The sequence below is a fragment of the Ostrea edulis genome, chromosome 3 (assembly GCF_947568905.1).
Source record: "Ostrea edulis chromosome 3, xbOstEdul1.1, whole genome shotgun sequence".
NCBI classification, from domain to species: domain Eukaryota; kingdom Metazoa; phylum Mollusca; class Bivalvia; order Ostreida; family Ostreidae; genus Ostrea; species Ostrea edulis.
Genome location: NC_079166.1, coordinates 40,354,823 through 40,367,128, shown reverse-complemented (window position 1 = coordinate 40,367,128; position 12,306 = coordinate 40,354,823). Strand labels below are relative to the sequence as shown.

The 12,306-nt window shown below is 35.4% G+C and overlaps 1 protein-coding gene across 4 annotated transcripts in view; it reads right to left on the bottom strand.

Moving 5' to 3' along the window:
• The window catches only part of LOC125673164 (synaptotagmin-6-like), a 33,363-nt gene continuing 21,057 nt past the window's right edge, over nucleotides 1-12,306 (bottom strand). For 3 of the 4 annotated variants that reach the window (XM_048909578.2, XM_056160708.1, XM_048909577.2), the window contains 5 exons: nucleotides 4,351-4,534; nucleotides 3,585-3,722; nucleotides 2,316-2,638; nucleotides 1,903-2,020; nucleotides 1-1,261 (listed from right to left, as the gene is read on the bottom strand). In XM_048909578.2, the coding sequence (XP_048765535.2) occupies nucleotides 954-1,261; nucleotides 1,903-2,020; nucleotides 2,316-2,638; nucleotides 3,585-3,722; nucleotides 4,351-4,534 (1,071 nt within the window). In that variant the 3' untranslated portion in view covers nucleotides 1-953. Of the gene's footprint in view, nucleotides 1,262-1,902; nucleotides 2,021-2,315; nucleotides 2,639-3,584; nucleotides 3,723-4,350; nucleotides 4,535-7,375; nucleotides 7,526-12,306 lie in introns of those variants that run through there. The other variant, XM_048909581.2, reaches the window with a different exon arrangement.

Genomic DNA, 12,306 nt, shown 5'->3' with positions numbered 1-12,306 from the left:
TTGGGTGTTCAATAAATTTATTGTGATATCAACTTTTCAGAAAAATAAAACACATTTTCTGCCAATAGTAACATCAACATTTACAGTCATCCATATAACATAGTAAACACTTGTATTACAAAAAGCAAAACGTGATATAACATGTACCGACATAGCCACTGTAGCCACAACATTCACTGAATGACACATCTTATCGATATAGAAAGGGGCCATATTAACTAGGAAACTGTAATTCAAAGTCTACATGTAGAAACCTGCAATGGTGGACAGAGACCTACAGTTTTGCATGCACAAATATGACCAACAATTTATGATGCAACTTATAGTGTTCATCTCTTTATCTTTAAAACTTGAACACCATTGTGTGTCATACCTACCAATATTGCCCTACTATACCTCGCAACAGAACACATCTGTTATAAAGTCCTCTTCGTCACAAAATCAAATGAACAAGAAAGAATTGTGTGTGTGTCGCGTTGGGATGTGCGTGACAATTTCACTAACTTTCTTCTGCTTATGAAAGTCTCTTTCAACAGGTCAGATACACGATGTAAGTACTTCAACATAACTGAATCAATTTTGAATATCTATTATAATCAATGTGAATGAAACTGTCTTTACATCGTATATAACTGTTGAAAGAGGCGACAGGGCTTAGACTTTCTCGTAACCAAATATGGATGGTAAGAAACATTTCAACCTAAGGTTAGGCCCTGTGGCTCAACAGCCACCACACGTCTACCAAAACGGCAAGCTAGAGCTGTGCAACATTATCACAATAGTGTAAAGGCAATTAACGGCATACGATATAACACAAGCTATATACAGCTACAAACAAGCGATATTTGCCCTACTTCTTTGGCAAGAATGGAAAACAAATCATTCTTGTTAAAGCACTTTTCATAATAATGTCAATGGAAAACTTTATCATAAAAATTCGAAAACATCCGGTGTTATCGCCTATAGAGGTGCTGCCACATAGCCATTGACTTTCGGTGGTTATTAAGCATGTCATTCCAATGTTTGCCTTCCCCTTCCGGTCGGCTTGGCCCAATAATGCAACGTCCAACAAATTCACCGTGACCTATCAGGTCATGGTCAAGAACTGTTACTTCAAGATTACATTTTGGCAGCATATCTGAGGAGATATTAAAGGTCAGAGCCTCGTTCCAGACCGGTGATGTTGTGCTTCTTTTGACTGAGGTTTTCTTTCTCTTTACCTTCTTTCCATCAACGATAAGTGAAATCCTCACGTAAGGGTCTGCAAAACGACAAAAATATACCAATGCAATACATCAAAATAGCATCATTTCATGATTGAAACTTTTCTATGTCTGATATCAAGGAAGCGCTTTAAAGCATAGCTCACGGTAGGATGTTCAATTCTACATTGATTTATAGAATATGAAAGACTTAGGGGCTTGGGCGATTCAGGATCGTTTCGATCCCATTCAATATTCAATTCAGAGTTTTAGTATTTTTGATTGAGAACGTCACCAGAAGTCATTGATGATAATAACAACTTTACTTTGAGAAATCTTTCTCTGATACCAATCAAACAAAACGTGCATATAAGATAATTATGTAAACTGTACTCGATGATAAAATGTCCCCCCCCCCCATTATTTCTGTTAATTAATACATTAAATATGTGATATTTTCTGCGTAAATCTTGCATTTGGAATGAAAGGTACTATAAGTTATGGATCTAAAATTGATCCAAATTCGTCGCTATTTGATAAGAAAACACTGCGTAGTCGAAATCATACACAGGTCATTGGCTAAAAAGCATGCATTAACGTTTTTCCTCAAAAGTCACATACATATACCTAATTGAACAATATTCATGACAAATATTACAACAATTAAGCAGTTCGCCAACTAGAAATTTTGACAGCTTACCGCATGATCCCCCGGCAGCTGTCATCACAAGTTCCTTAGCTTTTAAAACAACCACGGTCAGTCGTTCGGCTGTGGGAAGGTAGCTCAACGACAACAAAATTTCTCCCATATCATTGTGCTGTAAAAAGAATATCACATTTTTATTTCAAATATTTTCCTCTGTGTTTTGAATCCTGGTATTATCATTTGTGTCCATTACCTCTTTATGATTTTGTGTTTACTAATTCATTGATAATTCTTATCATATTTAGCATACCAAGTACATGTATATGCAATGAGAAAATCTGTTCAATTAAGACAAATTTACAATTTGTAATGTTTAAAGCAATACTCAGAGATCAATCCGTGCGTTTAAGCATATTTGTATCCTAAATATAGTTTGACGCTAAAACACCAAAGACTGATAATCTCACCTGACTTTGCTTTTGAATGTCACACCACATTTCTACACTGTTTGTGACGTCAACCTGTCCCAGATCGACACTAACTTCTCCCATTGTTTTATGACGAGAAAACTTATCATAGTCAAAGACCTGAAAAATCAATGTTCGTTCTTTGACCTCGTCAACTGTCACCGGAAATTTAAAGTATTCATTGTAAAACGGATTGTGGGTTCTGCGTTTGACAGATGATTGTCGTGTCCTCTCATCAACTTCCGGTACCATATTAATCCGGATATACGGATCACCAAAGCCTCCTTCAGGATCACGTAATTTGTCTACCAGAAGTTCTTGAGCTGTAGATAAATAAGATATGAAACGTTATCTATCTATAACCTTTACAAAGTGACAAATTTTCGTCTTGCTGTCCATGAGGAAAATCTTCAAAAAGCAATTCCTATGTATTCCAAAACATAGAAAAATATAAGATTCTATAGTGTATTTCGAAATATTTCAAACATCAAATGTGTTCAAAATGAATGATATGATAATTGTTTTAGCAGTTTTTAGCATATCACTACACAGAAAAAACGGTAATACAGCTAAATAGATGAACGAGTTGATGAGTTTCTTTAAATATAAACAAAAAACATACGATACATACATGCATATATACGCTTAATTTTTTTTCTTGTTACATATATTTGAATTTGTTGATTATATTTGTTTATTTTCAGCTGTGTTTTAAATTAAAAAAAAACCCGGTGTGTATTGTTGTTGATTATAATTGAAAAAACATCGAAGCGAACTGTGAGGTCACAATGTACTGTTGAAGTCGATGGTGTTATATTCGCCGCGTTAGATAAATAGGCGGATCCTGTAGTTATCATCATATATCCCCCTTTAAGATTCGACTGCTACTGGGCGTTTAGCGCAAAGGGAATTTCATACATAATGTATATTTTCAAGTGAATGGCCATTTCTACCTCTATTACCGCAGGTAACTGAATTCTTATATAAATAATTATCACTTGGGACACGTCAATGATCCAACAAACACACCGTCTATACATAATACACACTTGTAGGTAGTTAACCATATCATAATACATAAGATATCTTAATATTAGCGTGAGCGATGGCTGTGAACAGCCTCACCTTGTGTAATACTAATGATAAATTTCCCATTCCATTGTTTTTGTTATAGACTTGCGAGACTGTTGTGTGTTTATAACATGTTAATGGGTCACAAACATGTACGCCTACATGTCACTAATGTGTTTCAAAAGAAAGGGAAATCACCTTCAATGAGATGGACGAGCACATCGGAGGTCCGGAAGTCGTATTTGATCCGGATATGAAGTTTACCCTGACTCTGCTCCACTGACGACTGCTGAAGAACGGCGTCCTTCCGGGGATATAGATCAGGTCGTATAGCACCTGTGAAATAATTTTGATAATACAAGGCCAAAATAAAATATATTAGTTTATTTTATTCAAACTTTTATTATTGAAATCTTAGTTTTTGATTCGCTTTAAATACAAGTCTAGATACATTACAAATAATTTTCAAACATTTATAGATCAGTAGTAGTGAAAATGTAAATCAAAGAAACTTAAACGCGAAAAGAAAATATTCTGGTTTGAAAATTCTGGATTTGTATTTTATTCATATATATTGTTAATAAAATATTTAGGGTCGGCAAAAATGTAGGTAGGGTCGGGAAACCGGAAACACTTATATTTTTTTCATTTGGTTCAATCTGGACACTTTTATAATAGATGAAAGCGAAGTTGTAATGGAAGCAAGCATTCGACATTTATAAGAAAATTGGAGAAAGTGGAAGTATGGATGTAAAATGTCACATCCAGACTTGCAACGATTCGCTGGAATATCATATCAATGACTTTTATGAATTTGTGTTTTCTCTGAACTAGATCTTTCTTTTTTTACATTCCGATTCTCTTCTACATTTTGGTACCACACTGTATGCCGCATTAGTTACGGAAACTATGTACTAGTATTCAAATTATGCCATTCTCTGGTGAGATTCAGATGTTCACTCACCAAAGTTAGGATCAAATATGAGACTGTCACCACTAGTATCGCTCCGTGCACTAATACTGCTGGTTTCCTCGGTGAAAGGGTCACTCTTGATACTTCCCCTCGACATTGTAGATATACTCCCCCGGGATGTGGACGGAAGGGACGACGGTTGTACAGAACGGTGCTCTTTTGTCAAAAACGCTTCCTGTAAAAATAATCGTATGTTGATCAAAACCATTTACCTATATTTCTAAAATTTGCGGTTTAGCAAATCCACCAAGGGGCGGATCAAAGATTTTGTCTACCTTCAAACAACGAAATCTAAATTACAAAATTCCAGGAAGGAGGGGTCCGAACGCAATTGACCCTCACACCCCCGCTTGATTTTGCCAGACGCAGTTAGTGACTACTACTGACATGAGGGACAGGGAGGGAGTTTTACTGATGACCGATATTTTCTATGCAGGTCTGTACTGCAGTGTAGGTTACTACAAAGGTCACGACAGTGCTTATTTTGACATTTTTAACATCTTATAAAATCATGTTTGTGAAGTGATAATATGTAAGTGTGATGAGGATCCCACTCAAAAGCTAAATGAAAGGAAATAAACCAAACATTTATCACGCAGTGGTGGCATGATATACGGTAAAGGAAACGCGTATGTTTGTCCTGTATGTCCTGACTAAAAAGAAGAGAAAACTAACAACACTGAATCTGTATTTCGAAATTTTCTAAGGTGGATATTTTTAGGAAAATGTAACACGAAAGAAAAATAATATTTTCTCGAAAAAGGAAAATATAAACCAGTAGGTCATCCGTAAAATAGTGGATTTTCTTCACTACAAAGCGATCATTGTGAACTTGTAGTCAATCCCTTGTCAATTGGACTTTGCGTGCACTTAAGGACCCCGCTCATATTTCGAATGACGATTTTCGATCTTGACTCATGAAGACCATCGCATATTATATTCCTAAGTCTTTGTACTTTTGGAATCGCCCATGTTGAAGTCTACGCACGAACGAGGTGACCATTTTCAGACTCTTTCTGTTTACGCCCTTTCAACATGTCATACAGTGTATTTGAATTTTGATCACGCCCTATCCTACATATTCCCAAAGTGACCATATTCGAATTCTACTAATCTAAGCTTTTTCAAAAGTATGTCATATAACACGGCTAACTATTTGTGACCATACACAATTGATAATTTAGAGTTCTTTTGTAGGAGAGTGAGTTTTATCGCATCACATCGAAATGCGATTTTCTATTTCTCAAAGGGCAAATAAAATGGCTGAAATATTGCCAAAACGGCGTAAAACCCTAATCAATCAATCAATCAAAGGGCAAATGAATTCTACATTTTTCAAATAGGACCCATTGCTTATTGTAATCATGCAAATAATTTGACTGCTTAATGTCCCTGAGTATGAAATATATTGCATTTTCAACATATGATCAACTAAGTCTCACCCTGCGGCCCGAACCTTGAACCCAAGGGGTCATAAATCCCACACCACTCATTTTAATCAAACACACAATTTGTCTGCTTGATGTCCAGCAGTAAAAACAAAATGTCTACTGCATTTTCAAATCATAATGTATATGACCATTCTAGCCCCATCTTGGTATCTGAACCTTGGGGTCATGAATTTTACATCTCAATGCCAATTGTAATCTTGCTCACATTATTCCTCTCAATATTGTCCAAAAGTAAAGAATATTTTCTAATATAAAATTACAAAATGTCACTTAGAACAATTATTGAATATTGATGACTGATAAATGTTAAAAGGTCATAACGAGTCAGTATGAATGGAATATAGGAATTCTACGCAATATTTGTTATTCCATTACAAAAGGTTTTGGGATTGTGAAGTCAAAAAACCCATAAATATTCGTTCCATGTCACAATATTCAAACAGTCTCGATACCTAATATAACGTAGATGGGTTTCTTGTCTAATTCGAAAAATTAGTTCAATATATTTCATGTATACATCTATCGTGACAATCATTCATTGCAAATATCTCTTAACATCGGATTCTAACATGATATTACAACGATATATGCTTAGCAACTCTTATTACATAATCATGTACTATTCAATCATAATTATATATAGTAATCATGTATAATCTGTTTTAATAATTAGGAGCCAAATTTTCATTAGATGAATATGGAATATAGAAATTTTTTTCATATAACTCTTCATTATGTATTCCATATAGGAGTTGTGAGATTGATCACTTTTCGTTATCTTCGCCTTTCTAATATTTAGAATGCAAATCATACACATTTTCAAAATAACGGAGACATATATATTGAACATTTGGTCTTTGTCCTGAAAACGATGCCTTGTGAACTGTCAATGAACCTACCATCGGAAATTCTAATGCCGTCGTCTTCTAGTCTCTTAGTATATCAAAACTAATTCCGGTCAATAGGCGACAGAAAAAGCTAGCATTCTGACAATTGTCAAGGGTATATCACATATGGTTAGGTGTACTTACGGAAACATTTCTAAATACCATTCTTCTCATGTTACATGTACATCAGTATCTGATTATCTCTCCTCAACATTCGTGTAAGAAAATAATCGAACATGCATTGTAATTAAAGTTTCCCAATTCGTCAAATCAGAGACATATATAACATAATATTATACATGTATATGTCTCTGGTCAAATTTCACAAGCATTTTTTTTTTTAGATATCGGAATTACCTATAAATAGTCTGCCTACCACAGATACATATTCATAAGAAAAATACCCAAAAGTTTGATATTGACATGCAAATTTTGATTCTTTGAAATTCAATGTAAATACCACCCCCCATCACCACCACCCCACCCCCCGACTATAATACCCACAACATGGTATATATGTACACGATACAAAATAAAAAGTAGATCTCAAGACTCTTAAAGGGTGCAGGTGGCACACTATGCAAGGCATATTACATTTCGTTTCTTTCATTAATTTATCCAGTATAAACTCAATGAATACCCAGCATTGAATATTTTGGCAATAATGTTTTTACATACCTTCCTTCTCCTGTAGGACTTTTGGATGTCCCTTGGGACCGTGTGACTATACTCAGTGCCCATGTTTCAAACTCTGTTCAAAATGTGTATCACTCGTTTGTAAATATATACTGCGAGTAGTTCACATGATCATTGACATTTTATATGTGGGCACTGAGTAAACAGGTTATACGTGAAATAGAACATGTTACAACTGGATTTTAAACCAATAATTGTATCCAGACACAGCCAGTCTCGTAATAAGACAAAATTGTTCGCAAATAACTAGATACTCTTCATTCTGCGTGTTACGAAAAATGAAAGATTGCTTCACGTTATATGAAGGAAGTTCCAAAAAGAATGTAGAGTCTGGTAAAGATGTCAATGACCTCTTCATTCAAGGATTGAATGATTGTTCTCTACGTCCCGTTGAAAACGTTTCACTCATATTGAGACGTCACACAGTACCCTTTTAGAACCATGCTTAGCGCTTAGGGCCATAACAATGAGGGTTCTTCATCGTGTCAACGCCTGCCGCGACAGGTACTTCCGTTTTTAAGGTCATATCCGAAAAACCCGTCATTCTCACTTATATATATGCCGAGCGTTTGGCGAAGGAGCAATCACTACCTATTTTAACGTTTTAGGTTTGACGTGGTCATGGCATGAGCGGGGTTAGAACTGACGACCTCCCGGTTAATAAGCGAACGTTCTACCACTGAGCTATCGTGACCGGTCCTTTATTTAAGGACACTGGGTCACTGGATACATAAAAAGGAATGGTTGCGTACATATATCATTGGCGGATTTAGAGGGGGCGCAGCCCCCCCCCCCCCTAAAATTTTCAAATTTAAGGTAAATCACGGTATCTTGTTTCGGAAAATGTACTAAACGATAAAAGAAACAATAATTTCTTCCACTCCAGGAGAAATAAATGACAGAATCTTTTGATTTCTTGATTACTTTTATTGGGAGAACTTAATTTTTTTCCGAAAAAAACGTTAAAATTTGTGTCATTTTATTAATTTCACCTTATTAAAATGATAGAAAATAGTACGAATGACTGAATAGGAGAAACATTTCAAACATTTCAAGCCCCATAAAATCTGTAAAATCCGGGGGCTTCGCCCCCTGGACCCCCACCAGGGCTTCGCCCTGGACCCACTGCCTCATAAAGTGGCGCCCCTCGTAACCGCAATTCCTGGATCCGCCCCTATACACACACACACACACACACACACACACACACACACACACACACACACACACATATATATATATATATATATATATATATACATGTATATATATATATCAAAAACATGTAGTCTGCGTTGTAAATACGTTTGTAGATTAGTCTAGTTGTAGTGCTAGATGTATTTATATGTAGTTTTTGTTATTATTCTCTGTTAATATTGGTCATATTATGTAATTCTTTTCATTTATCCTGAAGAAGGGACAGGCCGTCCCGAAAATTTGACAATCTGGTTGTTCGTGACGTTGGTCATTTTAGTGCTTTGTATAATTTTTTGGTATTTGACCTTGTATCCATGTTGTGGATCCGACACTTTTAGGTAGCGGGTGTTGTTGGAACTTAGTGTTCTTATATATATATATATATATATATATATATATATATATATATATATATAATTTGTGTAATAAGTACAGTTATAAAGATTCCTAGAAAATAAGGGACTTTGATGTTCAAAAGTTGAAATATATTATATCTCCCTATATAACTCTCACTGTTTTGGACTTTATATATAGATATCATGGGAATGAATTAGATTCCATTTAGTAAACTGTATTCATTTTAATTATAAAAACATAAATTTAGTTATCGTTTCCATCGTTTTTCAAAAAAAGTTTGTAGCAAGTTTCGTTAACTTGGTAACGTAGAATATGTAGAAAAAAAATGAATAAATCTCACTTCCGGAACTGACTATCTTTAAAAGCATGAAATATATCATAAAGAACGCGTATTAAAAGAGAGATAACTGGTGTCGAAAAAATACTGTACCTTCATATAGTATAAAAGCATTCATTACAATTAAAAAGGCCCCAAAACACCTTAAACACGTGTATTACATGTACATATGCAGGTACATAATGTTTTTCGATGACAATGACCTAATTGTATTTCAAGGTCGATAGAAGCAATGTCCCGTGTTTCTAAGAGGTACGATGTTACATGTACATGTATAAGCTTAAATAAAGAATTTGATACTTTCAAGGGTAATATAACTACTGTTAGGGGATATTCAGGGGTAATATAACTACTGTTAGGGGATATTCAGGGGTAATATAACTACTGTTAGGGATATTCAGGGGTAATATACTGTTAGTGGATATTCAGGGGTAATATAACTACTGTTAGGGGATAGTCAGGGGTAATATAACTACTGTTAGGGGATAGTCAGGGGTAATATAACTACTGTTAGGGGTATTTAGGGGTAACATAACTACTGTTAGGGGATATTCAGGGGTAATATAACTACTGTTAGGGGTATTTAGGGGTAACATAACTACTGTTAGGGGATATTTAGGGGTAATATAACTACTGTTAGGGGATAGTCAGGGGTAATATAACTACTGTTAGGGGATATTCAGGGGTAATATAACTACTGTTAGGGATATTCAGGGGTAATATACTGTTAGTGGATATTCAGGGGTAATATAACTACTGTTAGGGGATAGTCAGGGGTAATATAACTACTGTTAGGGGATAGTCAGGGGTAATATAACTACTGTTAGGGGTATTTAGGGGTAACATAACTACTGTTAGGGGATATTCAGGGGTAATATAACTACTGTTAGGGGTATTTAGGGGTAACATAACTACTGTTAGGGGATATTTAGGGGTAATATAACTACTGTTAGGGGATAGTCAGGGGTAATATAACTACTGTTAGGGGATATTCAGGGGTAATATAACTACTGTTAGGGATATTCAGGGGTAATATACTGTTAGTGGATATTCAGGGGTAATATAACTACTGTTAGGGGATAGTCAGGGGTAATATAACTACTGTTAGGGGATAGTCAGGGGTAATATAACTACTGTTAGGGGTATTTAGGGGTAACATAACTACTGTTAGGGGATATTCAGGGGTAATATAACTACTGTTAGGGGATATTTAGGGATAATATAACTATACTGTTAGGGGATATTCAGGGGTAATATAACTACTGTTAGGGGATATTCAGGGGTAATATAACTACTGTTAGGGGATATTCAGGGGTAATATAACTACTGTTAGGGGATATTCAAGGATAATATAACTACTGTTAGGGATATTCAGGGGTAATATAACTACTGTTAGGGGATATTCAGGGGTAATATAACTACTGTTAGGGGATATTCAGGGGTAATATAACTACTGTTAGGGGATATCTCAGGGGTAATATAACTACTGTTAGGGGATATTTCAGGGGTAATATAACTACTGTTAGGGGATATTCAGGGATAATATAACTACTGTTACGCAATATTCAGGGGTAATATAACTACTGTTAGGGGATATTCAGGGGTAATATAACTACTGTTAGGAGATATTCAGGGGTAATATAACTACTGTTAGGGATATTCAGGGGTAATATACTGTTAGGGGATATTCAGGGGTAATATAACTACTGTTAGGGGATATTCAGGGATAATATAACTACTGTTAGGGGATATTCAGGGGTAATATAACTACTGTTAGGGGATATTCAGGGATAATATAACTACTGTTAGGGGATATTCAGGGGGGGGGGGGTAACATAACTACCGTTAGGGGATATTCAGAGGTAATATAACTACTGTTAGGGGATATTCAGGGGTAATATAACTACTGTTAGGAGATATTCAGGGGTAACATAACCACTGTTAGGGATATTCAGAGGTAATATAACTACTGTTAGGGGATATTAAGGAATAATATAACTACTGTTAGGGGATATTCAGGGATAATATAACTACTGTTAGGGGATATTTCAGGGGTAATATAACTACTGTTAGGGGATATTTCAGGGGTAATATAACTACTGTTAGGGGATATTTAGGGGTAACATAACTACTGTTAGGGGATATACAGGGATAATATAACTATACTGTTAGGGGATATTCAGGATTAATATAACTACTGTTAGGGGATATTCAGGGTAATATAACTACTGTTACGGGATAGTCAGGGGTAATATAACTACTGTTAGGGGATAGTCAGGGGTAACATAACTACTGTTAGGGATATTCGGGGTAATATAACTACTGTTAGGGGATATTCAGGGGTAATATAACTACTGTTAGGGGATATTCAGGGGTAATATAACTACTGTTAGGGGATAGTCAGGGGTAACATAACTACTGTTAGGGATATTCGGGGTAATATAACTACTGTTAGGGGATATTCAGGGGTAATATAACTACTGTTAGGGGATATTCAGGGACAATATAACTACTTTTAGGGGATATTTCAGGGGTAATATAACTACTGTTAAGGGATATTTCAGGGGTAATATAACTACTGTTAGGGGATATTAAGGGGTAATATAACTACTGTTAGGGGATAGTCAGGGGTAATATAACTACTGTTAGGGGATATTCAAGGATAATATAACTACTGTTAGGGATATTCAGGGGTAATATAACTACTGTTAGGGGATATTCAGGGGTAATATAACTACTGTTAGGGGATATTCAGGAGTAATATAACTACTGTTAGGGGATATATCAGGGGTAATATAACTACTGTTAGGGGATATTTCAGGGGTAATATAACTACTGTTAGGGGACAGTCAGGGATAATATAACTACTGTTACGCAATATTCAGGGGTAATATAACTACTGTTAGGGGATATTCAGGGGTAATATAACTACTGTTAGGAGATATTCAGGGGTAATATAACTACTGTTAGGAGATATTCAGGGGTAATATAACTACTGTTAGGGATATTCAAGGGTAATATA